A 27,371-nucleotide genomic window follows, 5' to 3' on the forward strand; every position below is an offset into this window, starting at 1 on the left:
TTTACCAGTTGCTGTCACAGGCAACTGGTGTGGGGTTCTTCATAGGCCGCAGAGTGGGTGTCTACTCCAGCAGGGCCTCCTGCCCAGGGGCCGCAGGGGGATCTCTGCTCCAGTGCCTGGAGCCCCTCCTGCCCTCCTCCTCCTCTCCCCCATGTGGGGTGCTGGCAGGGCTGTTTCTCCCTCTTTCTTTCTTTCTACTCGCTGCTGGGCAGCGCTGTGCCCTCCTTTCTTCCCCAGGCTGTCCCTGAGGCGAGGCGCCACCATCTTGGCTGCTGGGCCCAGTTGTGTCCTGCCGTGGGGCCGTTGGGGCCAGCATGGGGCAGCCCCCGCATCGCCCCATGCAGCAACAATGCAGCCATACACCTGCACCCACGGGTGCCCACACCCCATACAAGTGCCAGTAAATTGAACGTTAAAGTTAGAAATACCTGGCTTTTGTTGGAGTAGAAAAAGCCTCACCAAAAACTCAAAAGGGCATGCCACTTCAAACATTTTAAAGTAAGATTAATTTCCCTAGTATATGTGTGCTGTTTTTCTCTTGAGAAACTTCAGCGTGAGGCAAATAATACCTTGAGGCCTTCTTGTGATGATGATAAGTGAGCACTGATGACCTTTATTTCACTTGCCTTGTGATCAAATTCCTTAACATTTCTCATGGAACAGAGTTACCGGTGAGGAGGAGGAAGGGAAACTAAGGTGCCTGCCTTGGTGTTTTGTTTTGTTAGTTTGTTTCTTATAAATGCAGCAACTTTGTTGTTGGAAAAGTTGAGAGAAAGAAATCCTAACGATTCCTGGCTGCGTTTCAGATTCCTTTCTTGCCACAGGGTGCTGTTGCTGTTTGCTCGTGAAGGGCGTACGTCACAAGGCACACCTTTGTGGCTGTACTTGGCATGGGGTACCAGCCCCAGCATTGCAGTCGGATGCAGCACGTTGCCTGCAGTGCTGACCAGCAGTTGAAAGGAACCACTTTGACGATTTTCCATTTTGACCAGAAGGTGAAAAGGTTACGTGGAAGCACCGATGTGCAGGCAGGTAGAGCTCCCTTGTTGTATCCTGTGTTCCAGGTATATTCAGTTGTGTCTTGGATTTGTGTCCTTTTTGCAAAAAGTAGATGATTGTATCCCTGATGTAATTCTTGGCAGGTCTCAAACTATTGCGTGTTATTAAGTTTCTTCAACTCTGCATTCTGGGTGCAGATTTGTCTCCTCCATGATCCATGACTGAATACCTTACGCAGTCCAGAGGGCTGGAATTGCAACAACCAGTGTCTGTTAGCATAAATGTCTGAAGCCTTATCTTCTCTGTAAATAAATGAAAAAAGGAGATTTTGGGGGAAGAAGAAGATTTGCAACAAGATTATTAATGTTTCCTGTTAGAAGAATGTGAAAGGATCAGTTTTGAGATTTTTAGAAACCAGTAATTACACAGTGGTTATGTCTGTCTTTTTACCCACTCATCATCTCTGATCTTTATTTCCCTCATGACACTTGAGTTGTTAAAATACATTTAGGTAAAACCGAAGTGTTAAAGTATGTGTGTATATATATGTAGGAACAAACAATGTACAAGGTCTAAAATATTGAAGAGTAGCGATAAATACTAATGTTTTTTGTACAGCAATTTTTAAGCTGTGAGAATAACTTCAATTTTAATTTTATAAAGTGAATACAGTGCCGTCTCACAAGTCATTGATTTTGAAATGAAAGTATTAATTGGGGATCCTGATGTGACATAGGTTGTTATTTTTATAAATTATTTGAGAAATTCCGAATTCTAAAAAGCTGTTCATTCATCAGCAGCACCTGTTCTTCACAGATACTGAAATTATTGTATGCTTTCTTCTTTCAAGTGGTATAAATATGCTCTGTGGCTCCAATTCCTTCACTGCACCCTGCTTTAGCTGAGTTTTGCATGCAACTCCATAAAGACTCACTGCCCAAAGGAAGCTTGCTGTCAATAAGGTTTTGGTGTGTAATCTACTGCCATTTGCTACTGGCTATCCACCATTGCTGTCAAAATTAGTGTTGGAGAAATGCTGAAAACCTCTGCTGTTCCTTCAGTCTCCAAAGTCTTATGATGATGTTTTAAGCCAAAAAGACAAGCTTTGTCAAGTGGTTTGCTTTCAGACCTAAACAACAACTGGTAAAGGACAAAAAAAAAAAAGGGGGGGGGGGGGGGGGGGGAGGAGTGTGTGTAGGCAGTCTGAATATTAAAAAAAAAAAAAATCCGTATACACCGGAGGGTGGAGTTTTTTGGTTTTCTGTTTAGATGACCAAATTTTTCCTGTCTATAGTCACAGATTACTGTTTCCTTTAGATCTGAAAGCAGTCTCCTCACAGTTTTTCTTTTTTTCATTTGTTTTCATTTCTCCTCTTATGTTCCTACAACCTTTTCTGCTATTTTGTGTTCCACACAAACTGCTGTGTCTGTAATGAGATATATCACATTTGAGATGTATTTATTTACAGTAACTGTAAACAAATCTGGTTTTATATGGTACATGTGTACAGTCAATTAGGAAGTAAAACAGAACTTAAATATCCTTTTGACTGCCAAGTGACAGATATTCATGCAAATTTTTTTTTTACTACTGGTCAGCTTAATCTTACCTTGTGTTTTAAAAATATGATCATAAAGTAAATACTTGTAGTTTGGTTGTCAGGAGTTGGTTACTAGATCTTGATTATGGAAATACCAAGTTAGTTTCTCTGTTACAGAACTAATCTTCAAATAGCATTAGTAGAACTCTGTCATCTTGGTATTATGTTATATCACTGTGTAGAACCAGATGGGAAGGGAAAGGAGAACTCCCTTGGTACAAATACCATCTGACAAGAAGAAATAAAACCACCTGTTGTGCTGTGTAAAGGCAGAGTTAAGGCTTCTTAAGATAGATGAAGAATTTTGCTTTTCTTTATTTTTTGGCCCACGTAGGCCTATTTCTTTTTCTTACACTTTATTGGGATTATTAAATGCATTCCTGAGGCCGTAGCCCAAAATGCAGTTTATCCAGTTTTTAAAGCTTGCCTCTTTTGGAGTAATTAGCAGTTCCTGCACCTCTTTTATGCTCGCCTTCCTTCCCTATACATACTCATTATCATGGTTTGTCAATTATCTTCCAAAGTGTATTTAAAAAAAGATAACTCTCTACCATTAGCAATTGCTCAGAAGTTGCTAATAGCTCTCATGAGAGCACTTGTCTCACCCCATATCTCCCACCTTATCAAAAGGTCACATTAATTACAGGACCCTTGCTGGGAATAAATCAATGTGTCAATCAGAGACCCACAATTGTGCTGCAGTTGGAAAGTAAAAATTCCAGAACAAGGTTATATTTAGGGGCTTTTTTTTGGATACTATATTTGTGAGTTAGCTTAAGAACAAGGAATAATGCAGTATGTCGAAGATGAAGGAGTATATATATATTTAAAATCACATATTTACTTGTATCTTTCCTTCCAATTATTCATCTACTTCTTAAAATCCTAATACACTATTCTTACTTTAAAAAAAAAAAAAATCTGAAAAATGATCGCCTTCAGTTAAAAAGAATACTTAAAACATAGGAAAATGCGTTGAATTCCAGGTATATTCAGTCTCTGGCAAATAATGAATTTTGGTCTTTAAGCATTCATCTCTGAATGTTTCAATTCTGGATAATAAGAAATCTGAGCTGTAATAAAGATTTCCTTATTTAGTCTTTTTTAAGACTGTGAACAGACCTAGAGACTGTCATTCTTAAAATCTGTAGGGCTCTTTGTTTTATGGGGTTGTGTTTTGTGAAACAAAACAGTTTCTAACTGAAATGATAGTAAATGAGAACTGCATTAGCAAATAGAGGAAAACATTTAGTTTATTCACTGCTTCACTCATTTTTCCTCCAGTATTATATTCCACTGAATTATTATAGTCCAGTATTATTATATTACACTGTTTTCCAGCAGTGATAGACTGCATAAAAACTCATTCACAGACTGCTGTTAAATCCCAAGATTTAGATCAAGTTGTCACATACTGTTACTACCACCAGCGTGGTTCTTCAGGATCTTAATTGTGTGCTAACTACTCAAGCAGGTTAACGTAAAATTTAATTTGTGCTCATCACCTTAAGGCTACAGAAATGCATAATAAACTTGATTTATAAACTTCTAATTTTGCTCACCATTAAATAAAAAATAATTTGTGTGTGCATATGTCAATATTGGAGAGGAAGCAGTCTAATAACTTTCTAAATATAGTTGGACTGGTTATGTTACATCTGTTTAACATGATGTCTGAGTCTTTATTTTAGATCCAGACAACTTGAAGTCCGATTCTGATAGTGTTGAGAGGCAAAACTGGAAAGCTTTCACTTATACATGTGGGGAACTCAAGCAGAGACAAAATACAGGAAAGCTATAGGAGAAGATTCTATGGATACCAAGGTAAAGGGAAGATACAGCAGTGGATAACTTCTTATTTTGCCTTTTTTTTTTTTTTTACAGGAACAATAGTAGCTTCATAAAGAGTAAGCTATAAAAAAAAATAGTCACTAAGCATTGTCTCTCTTTCTCTTTCACCTCCCTCTTACTAGCATGTCTTATAAAACCTTATCCATTTCTGATTGCAGCTAAACACTGTTGATGGCTTCTTTTCTTGTATTTACTCCATTGTTTTAATTATTCAGTGTAGATAAATAAAAATAGTAACAAGCAGCTGGAAGGCAGTCTGGGTTCTGCAACTCATAAATAGTAGTATCATCACTCTCCTTCCTTTCCCAATAGTGCTTTGCAGGAAAGTGTGAGTGTAGCTGGTGCTGTTAATTAGCAGTGTGCCATTACAATTTCCTAAAGACGTGCTGTAATAGTTATAATGCTCAGATTACAGGGTTTATCCTGTAATGATGTTGTACTGCATGAAACTGTACTGTGTGAAGCAAGAAGTATTTTCCAAAGAAATTTATAGTAGCATGAATAATTTCTAATAGCAGAGTTCACATTAAGTGAAATTGAGGTATTTCACATGTGTACCTTGATTTCACTTAGGCAAAAGTAACTTTTTTGAGTTGTCTAAGAAATGCTGTCACGAGCGTGGCTGCAACTGGGATTGGGATGGGATGTCTGAGTATGGATAGTTCTTGGCCATACTGTAGCGTCTCTTCATGGGTTGGGACAAAGCAGGTCGTTGCCATGCTTCTCACTATCATCTACCTATAAGTTGATATATTATGCTGCATCTGGAGTTACCTGTATTTTGAGTTTCCACCAAAAGGTCTCCTTTTTCTCCTTTTTTTTTTCTTTCTTGAAAACTCGGCTCAGAAGAATTCAAGGAAATCATGAGATTTCTGCATAAACTGCATAGTTTTACAGTGCATGGTAAACTGGATGCATCCAGGATCCATCTGACCTATAAACAAAATAGCATGTGAAGTGCTGCAAAGAATAAAGCCTGTGGGAGGTATGGCATATAGTTATTGCTCATGATTTATCACAGAAAGTAGGGTGTGTCCCAGATGCACTCGATTTACTCTGCGTGCTTGTGAAAAGGTATTAATGCTGTTCAGAGTGTAGGGCTCACTGTTGCAGTTAGGCAAGTCTTAGATAGAAATATGACAACTTTGTTCATATCAGAAAATAGTTTAGTAATTTTTAATGTCCATGAAATGGTCATATGTGGTGATGATGAGCTGAATATTAATGGAAAAACTTTTGAATGAACAGCATAGTGTCCATTATGAGGCCAGAAGGTGATTTTTTTAAATTAAATCAACATTTAAGAGTTGGATCATGAACATGAAGGTCATACATCTTGAAATGTGCTGTTATATTATGCTAGATAAAGCATTTGAACTATTCTGATCTTATTTCCTTTCTGTATTTTTTTTTGAATTCTTATTAGAGAATAAGAATGGCCATGGGCACAAAAGGAAGAGATTCAACTAGACCACTTTCTAATTTGTAAACTATATTGTTTGGTTTTGTGAAGTGCAAAGTATTCTAGTTTCTTATCCATCTAATGTCTGAGCGCAGTGCACAATAAACTTCTGCTTCTAAACAACATTACTTGCACATTTGGAAAGAAAGATTCAAATGCTGCTCAGCATCCTGTTGGTAGAACCTAACTGGAAGCTTCCAAAGTGGGTTTATTGTTAAATGTAGTTTGTGGAGAGTGGTGGGTTGTGTTCTGCTGCAGTCAGTGAATGGCCTCCTCTTGTACCTATAGTTCCAGAAACAAAGCCAAAGTCCTTGTGCAGAGAGAAGGATGACAGCAATAAAAAGGTGCAGCTGCATTTGCAGAAGAATGCATTTACTTGCTAAAACTCTTACGAAGTAATGAATACCAGAATTCTAACTTGGGTTGCAAATCTACTTGTAACATACCCATCTTAGGAAAATGTTATTAACCTGCATTACTCCAGGTAATTGCAATCAGACAGCAACTGCAACGGAATACACTGTAGCACCTCTATATTATTGCTCTATTGCAAGTTCAGTAGAGCAACTGCTACTTCCTCCTACCATGTTTTTCGAGCAGTCTTTACCAGTGAGATGATCAAGGAAACACGAGTATTGTTTCAGTGGTGGTCATTCTGTGCTGTTTGAGTATTTTAAGGTATGATGCTGGTATGTCATTCTGCACAAAATCTTTAAATGATTCATTTCAAGGAGTGTTTAAAACACTTTTCATATGTGTCCGTCTGGATAAACGTACTTTTTTTTGCCTTTAATTATTATGATAATTGTTTATAAAATACAAAGTTGTTGGCAATAGCACATGAGTAACCGCAGTTGTTTTCTGCAGTGAAGGAACAGAGGACAGCCTGAAAAAACATCTCTTATTCATAATTTTTACCTTTGTAGAGCTGGTTGATTGACTGGCTTTATTCATTAACTGGGAAAGTCATTTACATATGAACAGTACATTCCTTTCTTAGGAAATTATAACCATTATTAAAGAATACCTCATTAGCTACATTGATTCTTTTGACAATAACTAATCATGAATCAACTAAAATATAGAAAAATAATATCTCAGTGTTTTATAGTGTATGTTAATTTTACCCATTTCTGCTGATTGGTATTGCTCTTTCAAAAGCAAATATTTAAACATTTCAGGTAGTTAAGCTATGTCCTATAGGTATGTTGTTTGAAAATACTAGAAGATTTAGAAAGGGCTTCTGCCTGTAGGGGTGGTTCCTCCTCCTGTACCATGCTGGCGGCAGGAGGCTGAGCAGAAGGTGCAGCCCCCTCTGCCCCTGGGAGTTCACAGCTGGGGGAGCTCAGAGGAGGAGGCTGGGTTGTGTTGCTGGTCACAGGAATAAGCATTGTAAACCTTATTTCCAGACTTCCTGAGAGACAACAGCTTTTGACCTTGTGAATAAGTTATAGGTTTATATGTTGTTGATGATGACTTTTCAGCCAAAGAAGGCCAAAAGGCACTTCTTAGCTGTAGCTGCTCTGTTGATAAAGATAACTTTAAATAAATACACATAGGTCCGCTTTCCAAATGGAGGAGCAAAGGGAACTTTTTTTCAGAATGCCTGCAGAAAGTATGTGCTCTTAATTTTTATGCCAGACTCTTTTCTGAGGCAAAGGGCAGGGACCACTAAAGTAGTTTCATTCTGACAAGGTATTTCTAATGTAAGTAAAAAGAAAAAAAAAACTATAGTAAAATAGAAGTGCCCATCAAAGCTTCATGAGAATATTTGACAGTCAATTTAACTGTCTAGCAGTAGAGTATTTATTGCAGGTAGATAGGACATTTGTCTTTTAAAATTTTGGATTCCTCTTGTGTGAAGTTAGATACTATAATTAAATGTAACTGTGTTATTGTATTGTAATATAATTGTATGGAACGAGATATAGAGGTAATTTAAAAACCTTCTCTGTATAGTATTTAAAAATATTTTGCTATTCCTGCAATAGTTAGCTTGAATCAATAGTTTTAATGTAGGTGCTTTAATCCATTAATCATATTCTATTCGATAAGAACTGAAGTAAATTTATACATCCAATTGCCTTTTTTTTTTTTTTTTTCCAGAAAGCTGGGAAGGTATTTGTCATAGCCTTTCAGCTTTCTATCTCTGTATTTTCCATGTTCTGGTGAGGAGGCATCATGAAACGCTAGTGTTACTATATTCTTGGCCCAACTCCAAAAATTTTGTAATTCTCGACTGTTAGGCATCCATGTTTTGGAGGCAGGGGAAGGACTAATTAACTTTTTATTAAGAAAGTATTGGGATTAACAGAAGAAAACATTCTGGTAGTATTTTCTTGATGTATCCCATTTAAAAATACTGATTTTTAGTTTTTTTTAAGCAAGTGATAAAGCAGTTATTTACTAACAGCTAATCAGCTATTATAATATCTGAGAATGTGTATCTGGTAACACCTTTAAAAATCACGTTCATGTGCCGTGAAAGAAAAATGATGTTTTTCGGGGGTTACCTTGTTATTTTTACTGTATGGCCCTTTTAAAGGTGACTTTTTTTTTTCCCAAGAGAAACTGTAAAGTTCTTCGATACTCATGGGACTTAAGGCTGTCTGTAGTGAACTATGTCAAGGAGGTAGTTGAAGCGTTCTGGATTGTGTGCCTGGAGTTCCTCCTCCCCTCCCTCCTCCTGGATAACGACCCTCCTCTTTCCAGATCAACCAGTAAATCCAGAGTTCTGGGTGGAATCGATACAGGCAAACAGCAATGAGAGGCTGAGGGTGTCTTTGCTGGTCCCACAAAACATGTAGAGATGTGGACAAGGAATTGGGATTGCAGGTAGGCTGCTGTAGCTGCAGGGATGAATGATTCAGTTTGATTCTGGAAGCTACTCATGCAATGGATAGTTGTCTTCCAGACCTTATAGCACACAGATGTATATTCACCTCAGAGTGAGTTACAAGTCAATGTGAGGCTGCCTTTAAAAAGAAATGGAACTAGGACGTGGCTGTTAATGACGTTAAATTACATTGATTAGTGGAATTTTTAGCTAGTCTTGCGATGCCATCCTACGTGTGCATTTGAGTGTAATAGATAGCATCAGTTTGTCTATCTACAGTCAAAAAAGTGAGGAAAAAAGAAACACTGTTTTTTTCCCTACTATGCTTTGTAACTTGCATGTGGTGAAAAGTACCATTTGTAAAGCAGAGGGAAATACAATAGTGCTAGCAAAGCAAACATTTTGCAAACACTTGAAACTCTTTTTTTAATCTATAAACACTATATACTCCAGCTAACAATTTGGTTACGGTTTATTGTATTTACTATTAAATACATCACAACTCCGTGTTGTGTTTACTAATGTGTTTTCATGTAATATAATGTGTGTCTGATGCAATGTCATACATTTTATAAACAAAGCAAGGATACACAGCTGTGCTATTAAAAGTTCCTTAAAATATAGTTCATGCCAGGGTCAAAAGAATGTTTAATTCTCTTGGTTCTGGCTGGAAATGATTTTTCATCCAAGATGGTTAATTCAAAAATAATTAAATCCCTTTTAGATTGCCTGCAGGCAACTTTATTATTTAACTTTATTATTTTTGTAACTGCATGGATTCTGAGCCAGCATGATAGATCTGTAATTGTTTTCGTTTCTTTATCTGCCACGTTTAGTTTTTTCTCCCCTCTCCCTACAGCAGGCATTGTCTTCATTTTGTTTTTTGCTCTGAGCATGCTGTTGGTACACAAGAAACAATAAAAACTAATCACAGTCATCAGCCACATTCTGTAATCCTTAGGGCTTGATGTAAAACCTGCCAGCACTGAGAGGTCTTTCGCATGTAGCGTGATAGAGCTCCGCAGCCAGCGTTGCATGCTGTGGTTCTTACTGTGGTCGTAGGGCTGACCTACTGCATGAATTTGTGCAGGTTTCTTTACCTTTCTGTCCCTCAGACAGGCAACACGCAGAGCATGTGCAGCCTTGCTTATTCAGACAGCATGTTCTCCAAGCCATGTGCTGTTGTTACTTGGTCTATGTTTCTCACTGCAGGGGAGGAATTTGGTGGCAGTGTCTTAGCAGGAAGATGTTGTAATGTTAGTGTAAAAATATCTTGTGTTTGGTGACCATTCCTGAATCTACTGGGGCTGAGTCAAAGAGACCCTGTCATGGCAAAGCATTATGCAATCAGCAATGTAGATGCCCATACCATTTTGGTTGTGTGTTCAGTTCCATTAGATTCAGTTGTATTCCCAAGTGATGAATCTAGGCAAGCTGCAATGTCCTTCTACGTCAATAGTAAAGCAGAATGTAATTTTATTGTATACTGTAATTGTAATGTTTCTCCTATCTGCAATTTTCTCTTTAGTATTTATAAACAAGCACGTTTGGTTTTACTGTTCTGTCACTTTAAGTATGTTTTTAATCAAAAAATAATGGAAATATCACATTAAACCTTTATTTCAGAGAGATTTATTTCTATATGAGTTGGATTTACACCTGCTGTTCTGAGAAGCCTTCCCCCTATATCTTTTTTAGCTGTCGTCCTATTGAAAATCCGCAGTCAGATTGTAGAAGGTCTGGCTGTGGGTTCACATCTCACAGCGCCATGTGTCAACTGGAGATGAGAAAAGAACTAGGAACAATTGGATTCAAGCCTTGTTCTGCCTCACTTTTATAGCTTCTTTTTACTGTTTCTCACTGGGTCTGGAAAGAATGCTAAAAGTCAGGTAATGGAAAGAAGGTATCAGAACGCAAGCAATGGTGTTAAATAACTCTTCACCCAATGTGAATTGGTAACTTTGTTCCTTGAAAATGTATATTTATGATGGTCATGGTATAACACCTTTTAGAGCAACAGGGGGAGCATGCCAGCAGAAAATCTACAACAAGTAGTTGTAGTATAAACATTCAGCTTTATTATCGATGTAGAATGATATTGCAGCTTGCCTAAATTCATCATGTGGGAATACAGTTGTCTGTTAGTGCTCTTCTTAGTTAAGTCTTCCTACTCAAGTATAGACTTGACACTTGAAATGGTGGTGGGGAGAGAGCAGTATCATTGTCCCATTTGAAAGAGGTGTCACATGCTGTTTAAAAAGTGAAGCGTGTGTAACAAAGCCAGCAACTTTTATTTCTTAAGAGGCATGGTGCTCTTGGAGGAATCCACAGAGTTGTGTGGCTAGCTTTCCATAACTTGAAGGCTTTAAGTCAGCTGTTAACATCTCTCTTAGAATACCCTAACTGAAGTAGATTTCTTATCTTAGTACAGAAATTACAGTCTAAGGCAGTTTACTGACCATGTATTATCATGGTAGGGACCAGTACTACATCCCAAAATACTGAATTCAGAACTTTTTTCTCCCCCAGGACCTGGCAGTTTTCTGGAGCACTGGAGGATTCCACAGGAGCTGCCCCCAGATGCCTTCTACATTGCCTGGACCTGGTGCTTCCAGCTGTCAGCTCTGGAGCTGATATAGCAGCCCTGTGTTTGAGCAGCTGCAGCCCCGGGAAAGTTGTCTTACAGAGTGAAAGGACACCCAGGCTTCTGGCAGAACTGCCAGGTGGCCTCACAGGAGGTGGGCACAAAGATTTTAGCTCTACAACTCAGGAATAGCATGTTTTGCCGGAGCAACAGCTCATGAATTGCTGCGATCGCTTTTCTTTTAATGAAGGTTTGGCTTCTGTCAGCAGCCAGCATAGAAGCCCTGAGGACACAGCTGGACAGTTTTCTGCATAACACTCCTATGAAACTGAAAACAGCCCGGGGTCTGAAATAGTTCAGGGTCCTTTCCAAACCTGTGTTGCTGTTGTGGGCAATGTTGCAATATATATTTAATCTGGAAGCATCTGTTTCACCTACCCTAATTCTAAAAAAGCAGTTTGTAAGGTTTTTATTTTATTTTTAATATAAGCCTACAATAAAAGACCAGACTCTTAAAAATTATATATTTTGCATAGAAGAAATCGTAAGTAGCCAATATGCTGTTTTGTCTGCAAATCTATTAGGCAAATTTCTCGGCTGCTACTTAGGGAAGTGTGCTAACCAACTTGGATATAAAGCTCAGTTTAGTTCCCAGAGAGGTTTGAAATAGGAAGGTGATGCTATTCTATGAAAAAATACAGATTTTTCAAGAATCCATCTCTTGTTACTCAAAAGGGGGAATTTTTTTTTCAATATTCCAACATGTTCTTCACACCTTTTCTCTAGAAGTGTGTGTAACACAACACAAACTGATGACATTCCAGCAGGAGATTTCAAAGATGGCAGAAGCAGCTTGAAGCACAGTCTGTTTATTGTCATCTTAGGTCTGAATAACGAAATTAGATTGCCTCCCATTGGGAGCAATCCAAATAGCTAGTTGACTCGAAATATCACACCTAAAGTAAAAAGAGCTGTAATTTCGAAACAAGAAATTCCACAATATATACAGTGCATCACAAAAAAAAAAAAAGTTCCACGATCATTTTACCTTAAGTATTGTGATGAAATCACAAGAAAACAGATATAAATATTATAGTATCAGATATCATCAAATATTTTGTTTCTCATTGAAATACTTCAGCACTTCCCTCTCAAAGTATTTGTGGCATTCCCATTATGGAAAAAAAAAGTTCAAGTTTCACCTTCTTAACACTGTTTTGAAAGGATTAAATATTAGGTTTTCTTGTAGGACAGTTACTCCACTTTTACTTTTCCCTTTTGTTCTTATGCATTTTTCCTAACAAAGATTTCCATGTTTGCGCATAAGCTTGGAGGTTTTGTGTGAGGAATTCAGTGCACCAAAGGAGGGTGTGTTGTAGTTTGCAAGAATTCTGAATTGCTAGTTTAGATGGATTATTGTTCAATGGGGAGACCAGATATATTGAAGCTATTTTGTTTCATTGTGGCAAAGTAGCTTCTAAGGTTAAATATTTGTTCCTTTTAAAAACAAATAATCTGTTTCCATTGAAGAAAAAGGGTATTTGAAAAAGAATTTGGAAGCAAAACAATTCAGCAACAGACTTAATAGCTTCATGGAAAAACGAGAGTTAATTCTCATAGTATGCATACATGATAGGTGGTAGACTTGTTCAGCTATTAACAGTCTAATTCTGCTGCTTTCTATGCTGATAGCTACTGTGGGAATGTTTGGTAACAGAATGAGGACACAAGCAATAGCAGAAAAGGAAAGATCACGTCATCTTTGGCATTCTTGGTCCTTGCTTCTAGTAAGTGAACTTCTGGCATTTTTCATTCATACGGTAGCAGGGTCGCAGGAGTATTGAAATAGTCTAGTGGCACACTTGGTTCCCTTGGAATCATTTTCCACACAAATATTCCACTTGTTAAAATAGCAACAATAATCACCCCTTGCTGCCCTTAAATCCCATGTCATAACATGCTAAGGGTATTGCATAAAAAAAAATAGGATATATATTTGAAAGGGCCAGAAGTGAACTGAGAAAAAGGCACGAGGAAGGGAGGAAAATGAAGTGTTTGGAGGATGTCTACTTTGAATTTTATTTTTGAAAAATATTTATCTGTATATAGGAAAAGCAATCAAAATGGTGCGCAGAGTTCACACCTCTTTGTAATCCTTTTTTGTCCATTTGCCTTTGACAGGGTATTATGTTGAAGGAGGGAAGACTTTCACAGTCTTTCTTTGTAGACTGTCATGCAAGAAATGAATTTCTACTTCTAGCTGATATCTGAACATTTTTACATTTGTAAACCTATCCATACTTCAGTTGTCAGAAACCTTGTTTCCATGAACTAGAATAAAGTCAACTTTAGATACAGCTATTATAAACAGTGTACGGACTAGGCTTACTGAATTCAGTCCTGCCATTTTAAATGGTTTCCAGTGAAATTCCTCCTTATTTTTATTCATACATATATGTATATGCACACATACGGTGAATGACAATGTATCTTATGTAATTCCAAGAATCAACACACGACTTATTAATTCATTATTTCTTTTTATAAAAGATGGAGCATTTTTAAATTTTATTTGTTGAGCACAACTGTATCTAAAAGCCTAAAAAAAAAAAAACAGGTGCGGAGCCTTAACAACCATGGTAAATCATGTGTTTCAGGATTATGAAAGTCAGTGGGACTTATGCAGATACTCCGTACCTGTATGTAATGTAGCTTGATGTGATATGTAGGTTTAAACTATATATGTATGCTCAAGTTTTGTAACTGGTATCTAGTCTACACAGCATATGCGATGTGAGGATATTATTTCTCTCCACCAGTCTTTCCCTGTATTCTGAGAGTTGGCTGAGGCTTTCTGAGGTAGTGAAAGTGTTTAAAAAAAAATGAAAATTGAGAAAATGCAGTGTTTGATGTTTTGTTATACTTTTTTTTTTTTTTTTTTAGAGATAAGAGCAGATAGAGGCAAGTTTGCTCACACAAATCCATATTATTTACTGGAATTAAAATGTAAATATATTACTTGCTTCAGAGAATAGCTGTAGGGAGACACTTGAGCATCACGCTATATACCCAAGAGAAGCTTATATAAGGACAAGAAGAAGCTCTCCAATAATGTCGGACAAAACCTACTGAAGGAATATGAGTTTCTTGAAGCCTGTAATTTACACAACTGCTAACAAATTACATAAGTACCTTAGATTAATCTACTGAAGCTTACAACTGAATGCTTTAAAAGATACAAAAATGTTCAGCTTTCAAAACTGTTTTATGTCAAAACAGTGACAAATCTATGCAGATTTTCCCCATGGAATAGCACAAGCATTTGTAAATGTTTTGCTTTTAGAAGAACCCAAGTCATCTGTGTGAACATTCAGCTGCAAATGTGTCCAGATGCTTTGCAGGGTCTATCTTTGCAAGTTCTTTTTGAATAGATAACATAGTAGCAGCGCCTTGTGAGAAATGTAGTTTTTGTTTGGACCGTGTGAAAATACAAGCTTCCTACACACTTTTTTCCCCTTCATACAGACAAAATTATTTTTTGTTTGGATAGTGATACAGCTTACACCCATGCATTTAAAAAAAGAGTTTCTGAACTCATCTTTGTGGGAGCATTAATATTACTAGACAGTAATGATGCTCTTTGCTGTGTAGTATTTCAGCAGCAAATACTAATGCAAAATGGCTTACATAATTGTTCTCTGACAGATGCTGTTTTATTTTCTCATCTTACTATACCCTCCCTATTCTGCTTTTTTTTTTTTTTGAAGACCGAAGCAAAGGCAACAGCCCTTCTTTCACTTAGAATCACATGCAGTTATTGCTGAAATAAGGTTGCAGTGGGGGAATATGAGAAATTCAGTTGTTTGAGAGCTATGAATACAATTCATTTCAGATTCTAACTGGGGTGGTCTTGTTTGAAGACATTTTTTTGTTGAAAAAATGGTGGTCTTGTTTGAAAACATATTTTTAAGTTGAACATAGGGATAGCTTCACAACTTGCAGATGGGTTTATTTTTCTTACAGTTTCACCTCCTGCTTCCTGCTCTTACACAGCCCTGTGCGTAAGCGATCAGAGATTTTAAGTTTGGATGGTGTGTGCTTTCTTTGTGCTTTCATGCATGGTCAAGAGGATGGTTTCATTTCTGCATGAGAAATGTTTTCTGTTTAAGTCACTCCAAACCTCTTCTCTTATAAGGCTCTGAATTATTTCATACAGATTGTTTTTAGATAAATTTGCCTTAATTTTGAAACTTGTTTGCTTATCTAATTGTGCTTGAAGACTTGAGGGTGCTTTCTTATACAAGTCTGTTATAATGAGCCCTGACTCTCCTGAAACTTAAAACAGTCAGGATCCCTCAAACATTATGCTAATCTTTTTCAGAACATACTGTAAAGCTAAGCTCCCTGATAACTTCAGGGGGCAGAACTATCCTATAAGAAGGGAATTAATATTTCTAAGGAGTGCAATAATAACAAAATCTATTTCTTCCTTTGTGCCAATTTAAGGTGTGTGTTTGTTTTTAAACAAAAAGTGAAAAACAAGAAACACATGCAAAAGTTTAGTGCTTATTGATCATATTGAGAAGGAAACCAGGAATACAAAACTGACAGGAACTTAAAAGGTTTCAGTTCACATTTTAAGAAGATAATACAAAGAGATGCATGCCCCTTATTAACTACATGCCCTTTCAAGCCAACCTAGAGTCCTCCAGATTCCCCCTCATCCTCGTTCCAGCCATTCCACCTGCATCTCTTGGGGGGAAAAAAAATACAGAGCTGGCCTCCTGCTTGCATTGGGACTGGTGGGGAGTTTTGGTTTGTGCAGAGGTTAAACAACTCTGCACTTCCTTCTGCAGGAGCAGCATCACTAGATCACGAAATGAATCCCGGAGCCTGTTTTTGAAAATCTGGCAAATTTGCATATTGGAATATGCATTATGCATATCTAGATATCTAGAAATGGAGTGATGCTGTGAGGGATGGCTTCCATTAAGGGTACACAGCTTCCATTAAGAGTACACAGATTTGGCATTTCAACTGCGCTTACTGTATGTGAAATTTAATTGATCTGGCTTAACGTGGCATAAACGGACAGCGGTGCTTTGCACCAAAACGTTTTCTTGCCACTTAGTATTTTTGATTCCAGAGAGAAGCCTTGAGGAAAGGTTACCATCATTTTCATTTCTTTGTCAGTTGAGTGAATTATACACACAATTACATGTATTAGTGACTATCTTCAGATACTAATCCAGGAGTGTGCGTTTTTTCACTTTTTTCCAAATTGTATTGTTTTTCATTAGAAATACTTTAAAAAAGTTTTTGCTGTAAGTTTCTTATTTATATACTGAATTACCACTGTCTATTCGTACTTCATATTATTTTGTTAAGCTGGAACAGTAACACTGAATTTTTTTTCTCTTAACAAAGGTATGTTTTCTAGAATCAACTTCCCAAACATATTAGTTGTATTTTTGATACAGCTTACCATTTTAAGAACACTTCAGTTGCTCTGCAGTATTAAAGAGCATCCAATTAAATTAAGTTGGCATCAAGGAATATGTTGTGCTCCTGCAAAAGGAAACACTCTCACACCTTATAGAGAAATCTTAATGTCAACGATCACTTTGCTTACGTATTTATCCTAATTATAAAACATTTTCTTATTTTAAGTGAATCTTACATAACATTCAAAGTGTCTATTTTACATTTCAAATTGAAAGCTTCTCTTCAATGTAGCTCTCAAATTATAATATGCAAAAGCATAAAAGGATTCTACTTATAGAATTGTAGAAAGTTTCAAGATATATATTTTGAACTTCCTTTTGTTTCCTTTAAATTGTTGACATTATATAATAAGTTGCATTCTCTTGCCTCAGGGATGTACCTCTTAAGAATGCAATGCCTAACGTTCTGTCTTTATTTTTCTTTCTTTGCAGTTCCAGGGAGACCAAAGTTTAGGACACAATCACAGGATGAGTTCAGAGTGTTCATTTCATCAAGCCATGATAATTGACAGGGTTGATAAACTAGTAAGTAAAATTAGTGAGCAACTAAGGATGGGATGAACTAGATGAGTGTACTGTGTTTGTGAAAAATTGAATGAAAACAAATAGAAAGCAGCTGTTCTTCAGTTGTCTAAAAACAAAATTTTTCAATTTTTAATGTAAAATATAAACCACCATTTAGTAAACTTTTCTATCTCACCAGAATACTACTATATTCATCAGGATCTGTATTAAGAATATGTCTGTCTTAATTTTGCGGTGTTGTACAAGCTTCAGATCACATTCCCTGAATCCCACAAGAAAGCACTGATTCTGTAGTTCAAAAGATCACCCTAGTCTGTACCATTGCTTCTACTACTATGGATAATTACATGGCTCAAAGCAGAAGGCCTTGAACAAAGAAAGTAACAAAACTCTTCTATAATCCACAGAGTTTGCAGTAGTTAATGGGCATGAAGTTCATCCAGCTTTTTTTAAAATGAAATATGTGTTCATTTTAGAAGAGCTTTCATCCTAGCAGCAGCTGTGTAAGGCTGGGCACTATAATGGTGTAGCCTGTAGATGAAAGAAAGTAACATTAGGGATGCCCATACATTTGAGTGCATCAGAAATTTATGGGGTAGGTCGAACAATTTGAAGATTCAGTGTCTGTAATGTCTTATCTTCAGCAGCCCTTCTGTGGGGGAAAGCCTTTGTGTGGAGTTTCTCATTGTCTCGGCTATTCTAACACTGGATCCTTCCTGAACTTTCTTGTGTGGGTTTGCCAGGGTATCAAAAGAGGACACCTAACACATTCCTATAAACACTGAAGATTCTTACTTTGTATGCTCTGGATGTAATGTTCAGCATCACAGCACTGGAAGTTCTGTTTTATCTTATATCTTTGGATTATCTAAGTGTAAATTCACAAAGAATAGCTATGAGTGGGACCCTGGGAAGTCGTTTAGCTCTTTCTGGTCCCTAACACTTCACAAAAGGAATGCAAGTCCACTGTTTTTGTTTTCTTGTTTGTTTTCCTCAAAATAGTTACTGTTACAGACTTGTACGTATTTTTAGTTTCTAAGTGACTTGGCATACATTATACAGCCACTATTTTCATAATTCAGAATCATGTGAAAATCTGCAGGAAATCTGTCTTGGATCCAGTAGCGTTGAGTAATTTTGTTAAGGAACTGAATGATGGAATAGATGGTATGTTTATTAAACTCAAGGCAACAAAAAGATGGTTGACACTGTCCAGTATCTCGAAGCCTGAGTTAAAATTCAAACTAATCTTGTCCTTCATTTTTTATGTCTTTTCTCTCTTTTGTCAATTCCTTAATTAAGAATATTCTTAATAAAAATTAAAAAATGAAGAACTTCACAGGTTCACAAGATGGATATGACCTAGTAAAATCAGGCTGACATTTGTCTTTTATATATAAAACAATACTTCTGTGATTCACTTTACTCAACAGTAGTCAGGTTGTGTGTGTTCTAGTAAATTAAATATGCCAGAGGCTGTCACAAAAAAACTGGCGCAGGATGGCAGATATGTCTGATACCAAACCATTATGCCACTTACTACCTTTCAGAAGAGGATGACTGGATCCAGACCACATGCTGAGAATTGTTTCTTTCATATCTTTGAGAATTATTTTGAAAAAATGGTAGTTCATATCGGTCAAAATATGACGAAGGACCATTCTAACAATTTAACAGTGTAAGAAATTAAATCTCACAGCCTGTAAGTATTCCCTGGAAGTGTTTCTTTTACTAGTACAGACATAAGCATTGGCTAATACTTTCAGTGATGGGCATCTCAATGCAGTCACATAAGACTGAAAACTCACAGGCAGAACCAGAAAAAAAATAAAATAAAGAAGATGCAATAAAATGGCTTATAAGCAGAGACTGAATAAATTGCAAGAATTTATCCTAAAGAGTTGATTGTCCTTTCTTCTCCCTCCCTCCCTCCTGTTACCTCAGTGTTTTTCAAATAAATAAAAATACTACACTGTTTTGATCAAAAAAAAAAAAAAAAGAATTTATATTGTAATCATGACATATAGGGTGAGGTATTAAGTAAATTTTAGCACAGACTCCTCAGATAAGACATGGAAAACATTCTGCTCTTAAAGAAGAGAATATTAAAATAGGTTGCTGAAGAGATTATAGGGACCCCATTCTCAGATGTCCTAGCCATAGAAATATTCCTTAAAGAATTACATTGCTATAGGTCTTGATGAGGAAGGAGGGAAATCAAATGAATTTTCTTCTTGCCATGGTTTTACATGGTTGTCTTGAAACAACTTCGCATTGCTGAATGTATTTGGGGAAAGTCATTATATCCCCCTTACATTAGCTATACCCTGCTTCAAAGCAAAATCAGTTTTTATTTTTGATATTCTTTTATTTGTGATTAAAATCTCTTTTAGATGCAGTCATACCCAATCTTGTGTATGCAAGCAAAATTAGTGGTTCTCTATTTTTTGATCTTCACAGTTACTTGCCAACTGATAGTCACACCATTATATCTCAATAAACAAATTTGCATTTAGTTGGCAGTTTCACATGCCATAGGTGTTTCTTTATCTTGTTTTCATACACTGCTGTCAAGGAATGTTTGTCTGGGCTGTGTTTATTAGATATCTCCTGGTATATGGATGCTCTTTATTTAATATTTGAAGGAGTTGTATTGAAGGTGAGCTGCTATTCCATAATATCCAAATACGTGTGTAAGTTAGGTCGGCTGTCTTCCTGTTTGTTTTCTTTCAAAACCAGGGAGGAAAGAGAAAAAGAAAAAAAGTTAACCTCATATCCTCCAGTATGCTCTTAGTGAAACTGTAAAATTATAAAACTAAGTCCCAGTACTGATCTCTGTGGTACTCGACTCAATGTTGTACTTCTCTCCACGTGGATGTCAAAATTGCAATTATAACTGGATTTAAATTTGTTTCTTATGGAATGAGAAATAACTAGGTTTAAAAACAACTAACTTTAAAGCTTGTTCACAATATATTCACTTTTTTCACTGCCATGCTAGTTTAAAGTTCTGCATCTGTTGGCAAGCCATTAGTTTCAACAAGAGGTGACACAGTTTCTGTGATTTTCCACTTAAGCAGTGGAAATAGCAGTGTTTCATTTAGACTGACCAAGAACCTCATATATTTCTGTTTTTCCTCTGAAAGTCACTATTTTAACAAATATTTATCAAGCATTATCAAAATACTTTCTCTTCATTTTTTTTCCCCAAACCTTCTGCATCAGTTTTATGTTCATATATGTACCAATGTGTGTTCTTCAAAATTCCTATTTGCAGAAGATATCCAAATTTTTCAGGTTTCCTGAATCATTGCTTATTGCTCTGTTTCAAGGTAAGGTTTCAAGGTTTGTTTCTCTGTTTTCTAAGGGTAAAAAATCACACTCAAGGTAAAAGGTGGAAGACCCAAACTCTGTTTGTTTTAAAATTGTTTTATAAATTGCTTGACAGCATGTTTTATGTACCTACATATTTATTATAAACACATATATATTTGTCTTTTAAGATTAGTATATGTGAGTATCCATGCTTCTTCAGAGAAAGTATTGTGTTGGCATTCACCAATAAGTTTTTAAATACTTTCTGAGTTTTTTCTGTTCAGTTTCTAGGCTTGTCAGTCATGAAAGTTTTAGCTTCTTCTCTGCAACAATTACTTAAAGTTGAATTTTTCTTTCCAAAAAATGTAATTCCCTCTTTTTTCAGTCTGTCAAAATTTCTTTGATAAAATCAAGCTGAAATTATATTATAGTTTCTATTTTTGTTTCTCCCGTTTTTCCATTATTTTTCAAAGGACTTGTTTGTGCCCTCTATAGCTTGCTATGACATAAACATTGTACTAACTTGAGGCTGTGGTTTATTATATAGTAATAGGAATGAGCTAATCAGTATATAAAGTCATTCATTGGACATTCAAATAGGTATGTCAGTAAAGTGGGAAAAATTGAACACAAGCTGGTTTTACTTAATACATACATACCCCTTGTATTATCTTTTATAATGACATGCATATTAATGATTTTTTTTTGTTTCTATTTTTATTTACATACATGTTTATTTCACTTTGGTCATTTTATAGCTCTTAGTCTGGCAGGCTTTCAGTGTTCCAGCTCAGATATTGCTTTTCTCCCAATTACTTGTGAATAGCAATGATCAGATGTTTCACTGAGATATATATTTACATACTTTTAAAATGGCAGCTTTATAACATGAATATAGTGTAGCAGAAGGCCATGCAATGACCGCACCTCAGTACTGGTGGATGTTTGTGTTATCTTTTACACTAAGCTCTCTGTATTAATGTAGCTGTAGTCTGAGGATGTAAGTAAGATATGGAGATTTATAACAGTTCAACACAACCCGTTTGAAAATATGGTAGAGCAGACAGGACTTTTGATGTATGGATAGGAAGATGATACAAGGTACCCCCATTTTACCATGAAAACTTTTTGACTGCAAAGAAGGAAATTTCAAAGAACTTACAGTGTAAGGAAGTTTGTATATAATCTCAGGGGACCAATTTTAGCATATTTAAATAATAGTGGTATACATAATTTTGTGTGTGTCTTGATTGAAATACAATGAGCTGTATATGCTTACAGTAGCAGTAAGCATTTTGGGCAGATTAAAGGCCAACAAGGTCATAAGAAAGTTTATTTTGAAACCTTGCTATTGACTTTTTAACTCTTATTTCTCTGAATGTGAGATTTTTATTTTTTTTTACTTTTTACTGTTTACGCCAGGAGAAAAATTTAATATACATGTCTCTGTGTGTAAACAATAATGTAAATACTATTTTATGTATTATGTTTAAAGACAACATTCTGTACACAATGAAAACATCAATATAATGTTAAGGCAGGTTGATGGGGAACACCCAAATCAGAGTTAATTACCTGGGATGTGATACTTACCACACTGATTTCCTGCAGCCTGTTGATATGGTCAGACAGCACTGCAGAGTCTCCTCTCCCCATTTCAGGGGAATGTGTGCTGGCTGTCTTGAGTATGAATGATAATTAACCTTGTGTGTTGCTGAAAGTGGATCAATCAGCACACGGTAAAAAATCATCATGTATAAGAAGCAAAACAAGCAAGTAAGGCTTGTGAGTTAGAGTAGAATGCACCCTTTAAGGTTTGATGTTTTTTTTTTTTCCATCATAGTCATAAAAGTGTACAAGTGTGATGGGGGGAAAGGCTAGAAATTCTTAGTATAATTTTGTATCCAACTCAGAATGCAATATGCTATCTTTTTAATTAAAATTTCTTATAATGCTACCTATATGCACAAGTATTTCTGGAGCCCTTGGAAAAGCATTGAGAACCACGCAGCACAGAAAAGAACCTTCTCCAAAGGGAGCCAAATAAGAAAAATAAATGTATTAAAACAAATTAGAAAATTTCAGGAGGGGTTTTGAACATGTTAATGCCCATGGAATCTTAATCTAGCCCCTGAGTGCTTCTGTCCTGCAATCTCAGTGAAGTGGAGCTCCGTTTGTGAGGGCATAAGGAAGATGGAGGGAGTAAATGTATGTGTGGGTAGGAGGGCGGTGATGGTAGGATGGGACTGTGAAGTTTAAGACAGCATTGTCCTTCATGGGCACAGGGAGGTCAAGTTAATGAACAGTGGTAAAAAGGCACCTGCTTATAATTATAGAACCAGTTTGCTATTTTTGCAGTAAAAATATGCCTCTGAAGCACTTCTCGTTGGCATTTCCCAGAAAAAGGTTCTTTGCTAGCCTGAAGCGTGTTTCCATACCAAATTTTCCATGTACTTCCATGCACGGTGGAAGTTTGAATTTTGAGTTATACTGGAAAGTGCAAAATAATTTTAATAACGACCCTATTATCAGTTTTTCTAAATCACATTATATGATATTGCATGAAATTTTGAACTAAAAGTGTTTGAAACAAGGAAGCAAGTATTAAAGCCTGTACCCATTGAATAACTTAGTGCAGTTATGGCAACTTTATTCATATGGATAGTTCAGTAACTAGAAGAGGACAGAGATACTATGGAAATCTGAGCTGTTCTCCAAATTATTAAACACTTGTATTAAAAGGGGAAAATTACAAAGAGCAAACTGGGAGTCAGTCTTGTCATGCTTTAAAATGCAGTTTGCTCTTGTTGGCACATGTTACCAGGCAATGGTCCAAGGTTCGTGCCATCAGCTTGGCTTCTTAGAACTTCATGTCAAAGGCCATAGTAGACGTTGCACAATCTTTCAAATATTGTTTAGTCTTTTTTTATGAAGAAACTCATTCTCAATTTTTCCACGTAGAATTCATCTCACTCTTTCTGGTAGTGCCAAATGTATTTTCTAATTTTTAGTAGAGACACATTTAAAGAGAAACCTTACTGATGCTATTGCTAAGTATATATTGGCCAACATCTTCTCAGGGGACCTGGATGCATTTCTTCTACACATACAAATAACAACTTGATTTTGTTGAAAATTTTGTGAAACTTTATGAAAAAATGTGCAAGACATGAACAATCAAAAGCTTTCTCCTCAAATGGGAGAGCTTTTGAGAAAGGGTTGAATAATGTCTTTCATGCTCCCTATATTCCCTGCCACGCATTCCACCCCCCCCCAGACACACTTCAGATGACACCTTGCCTGAAAATAATGGCTTGCTGTTGTGATACCTCCTCTTGCTGTCCTCACAGATGCAAAACTGTGCCAAGATTTAAATAATTTTCTACTTCCTGGAAGTGATTAACATAAATCAACTGATTTACTTCCATCTGTCAGGTGGCAAAAGATTAACCAACAGTGCTAAAGCATGTAATTTGTGGTGGTTCACTGTCAGGAGAGACAAACAAGTCTCCTAATTGGAAATTGACAGCTCTGACACTCATTTGAGCTAAGCTTTTCCTTGCATTAGCTCTTGAGTCACTTTGCTCAATCTATAGCTAGTCATTAAAACACCATGAAAGTTCTCTCTGCAGGTACATAAAGCCAGATCCTTGCCTGTGGCAGACTTAATTAAGGTAACAGCTGGATATTCAATCTTCACACAAAAAGAGGAAAATGCAAGTGATGTTAATGCTTATTGAAGCACAAGGAAAGGAAAGGATTGTATGAGCTGGGAGTGGACTTGTCATGGCAGTGGTATCATATAAATAGTAAAAAGAAAAAAAAGAGTAAATGTTAGAAGGGGGGAAAAAACATGCATTTGTTAGACATCAGCTCAAACAGTGACTAAACTATAACAACATATGTAAACTGATCACGCTATATGGGCAAATGGCTTCATTTCAAAACTAAACATCTGCAGGCTTGAAGTGTTAGGATGTGGTTCTGAATTCAAATGAGCTAAAGGTTTTTGTAATGTAATTTCCTTGTAGGAAATATTTGTTTATGGAGAGTCTTCCCTACAAACAAGTGCAGACAACAAAATTACAACTTGCGTCATATCCACTACGTACATACAATGTATATCCTACAATTTTATTTTTTTACTGTAATATGTTGAGAAGATTCTTTGGGTATGTAATTAGGACACATTCCTTGTAGTAGAAATGGAGGAAGGAGAAAGGTATAGACTATTTCTGTTTATGTTCTACTTACTATGTTTTTTTGGAATAGTGATTGAATATCATTGTTTCTCTGTTCAAGAGAACTTAAAACAGCACTATGTTGGGCATTCACACCATGGAGATTGGTCTTCCAATTGTGTATTACAATCTTTTCCATTAAATGATCAGGTTCACCTTCTCAAATGGTGGGCTATTTGTTTCTTTTGACTTGCTGTTGGAAGGCTTTGGAAAACTCTTGTGTTTGCACTGGCTGGAAGCCTCCTTTAAATTGTCAGCCTAAACAAAAGGCTGGAAAAGGCTACTTGCACTTAATTTAGACGGATCATTTTCATCTGCACCTGGAATACTGGGTTGAATTTTAGTAATCTCATTATCAGTGTTTTCTTTCACAAATTGTAGAGAGTCAGAAAAAGGAAAGTTTTTTTCATAAATTTATAAAAAGATAAATTGTTTCACTTGTTTAATTACTTAAACATAGCAGCAAAGGTGAAAAAGAAACAAACTGTAGACAGCAGAGTGAGTTGCCGATTTAGGGCTAATTCATGCTGAAGCAGTGCTGAGTACATGGATCGCTGACAGATTCCCATAAGGATTCATCTTTTAGTGCTGACAGTCACAGTAGGCTAAAAAATAATGACATCCTTAAAAAACAAATATTTAAAAAGCAATAAATATTGGTTATTTGTATTACTATAGCTGAGTCTCTGATGTAACTTCAGTGAAGTCAATAAAGCTGCAGTAGAGATAAAGCTGTCCTAATCTCTGTCAGCTTTAAACACACATTTTTCAAATCCAAGTCATCAGCTTTTCTCCAGTCCTTACTTTGGTTTTACATGTTGTAATCTTTTATTGCATCCCACTCAGTGCTATAAAGGGACTTTTTTTTTTTAATCCTTGTTAGGCTTACTTCAGGATTCTCACAGCAGCTAGCAGCTCTTTTACTTGCATAGAAACAGTATGAAGATGTGAAGTGGAAGTATGTCAAGTGAGGTAAATGAAGTGTGTTTGATTCTACTGTTAGCCACGAGGAAAGGAAGTGGACGGGTTCTGTAAGAGACAGCTGAAGTTAATGACCAAGAGAAGTGGATAGCAAGAAGAAGGCATTTAAATCCTAACAGGAAATTATATTTTCGTATGTACAACTTGGAAGAGGCAATGTTATGACTTTAGGAAACCATTGGCTTTGAGATAGAAGAGCTATAGTCCTGCTATAGAAGAGCTATAGTCCTGCTATAGAAGAGCAGGAACAAAATCTATTCAGTAGACTGAAATTACACAGCCTTAAAGTTTTGCTTTCTTCTTTCTCATTTATGATCCTAATATATAATCAAAACTGCAAGGAATGAAAAAGTGAATCTCCAAACAGTTTTTGCCATTGAGATACATTTGAGTTAAGCTCTACTATTTGGCTAGTTAATATTTCAAATACTTAAAGGTTCTATTTCATCTTTCTGAAGACTTCAAAAAGTATATGTTTTCATGAAGTTTTTATTTACAAAAGGAGAAAAGAGATTATGGTCACAATTCTCTTCCTGAGGTGTAAGCTTCTACAAACAAACTTTTGAGACACCTGAATGATCTTACACATGACACAAGCCTGCACCATTCTGGAAGAACTGAAGGTAGGATATATCCTGAAGTGGTGTTAGACATTTGTAGTCAGACAACTGAATTTCACACAAATTTGTTTCTTTTGTTAAAAAATAAAAAATCTTAAATTCAGTTCTTGTCAGTCAAATACAAATATATTCACTTAAGGTTCCTGAAAAGGCAGTTGGGTACCAAAGTCCAGGCAACTGAATCCCAACAATGTTATCTCATAATAGAAAGTCACCTTCAGCAGACCTGAAAAGTGTAGGTTAAAAAAATATGTTATTAAAGGCAGACATGTGTACCCGTATTTATGGTGACTGTACAGGTATTAGAAATGGCAGATGTATGTCTTACTGCCCATGTGTGTAAATTTATTATATTGAATTTTTACATAGTCTTTCTTAGTTCATGTCAGTGTTACACTATTCTACCATATCTCCTGCAACACTAAGTAGATCCAATTTATTCTTTACATTCCTTACAAAACAAAAATCATCAGTGCAAAGATAAGCTGAGACTGCATATCTAGCCAACAGTGCAAGACTTAGCACAATGAAAAATACAAAGATTTAACTATAACTCAATTAGCTGTGAAATATATGCTTTTAAATGAAGGCTTTCTTTTTGGTAGTTGCGGGTTTTGTTGTTGTCTTACGAATAAAACCTCATAAAAGTTGCCATGAGAAATGTCATTAAAGTCTTTTAGGCCCTGCACAGTACTGCACAGAAGGAGAAGCGAGAAACTATATGCAACACAGGGCTGAGGTTTGGATGTTGGCTCTTACCTTGAAACGTGAATGACGTCTAAGATATTTTTATAGTAAATTTTACTAGTGGTGGAAATTGCCTTTAATTTTCATGAGCAACAGGCCCTTCAG

The 27,371-nt window shown here is 36.3% G+C and overlaps 1 protein-coding gene across 41 annotated transcripts in view; it reads left to right on the forward strand.

Moving 5' to 3' along the window:
- The window catches only part of LOC308190318 (uncharacterized protein), a 95,190-nt gene that overhangs the window by 27,756 nt on the left and 40,063 nt on the right, over positions 1 to 27,371 (forward strand). For 9 of the 41 annotated variants that reach the window (XM_080581541.1, XM_080581516.1, XM_080581512.1 and 6 more), the window contains 7 exons: positions 4,292 to 4,424; positions 5,298 to 5,436; positions 8,626 to 8,748; positions 11,279 to 11,487; positions 13,026 to 13,120; positions 17,270 to 17,362; positions 18,007 to 18,701. In XM_080581541.1, the coding sequence (XP_080437667.1) occupies positions 8,723 to 8,748; positions 11,279 to 11,487; positions 13,026 to 13,120; positions 17,270 to 17,362; positions 18,007 to 18,147 (564 nt within the window). In that variant the 5' untranslated portion in view covers positions 4,292 to 4,424; positions 5,298 to 5,436; positions 8,626 to 8,722 and the 3' untranslated portion in view covers positions 18,148 to 18,701. Of the gene's footprint in view, positions 1 to 4,279; positions 4,425 to 5,297; positions 5,437 to 8,625; positions 8,749 to 10,447; positions 10,639 to 11,278; positions 13,702 to 15,356; positions 15,395 to 17,269; positions 18,702 to 27,371 lie in introns of those variants that run through there. The other 32 variants (XM_080581530.1, XM_080581537.1, XM_080581518.1 and 29 more) reach the window with 14 other exon arrangements.

The sequence above is a fragment of the Anser brachyrhynchus genome (assembly GCF_964034855.1).
Source record: "Anser brachyrhynchus genome assembly, chromosome: 2".
Lineage (NCBI taxonomy): Eukaryota > Metazoa > Chordata > Aves > Anseriformes > Anatidae > Anser > Anser brachyrhynchus.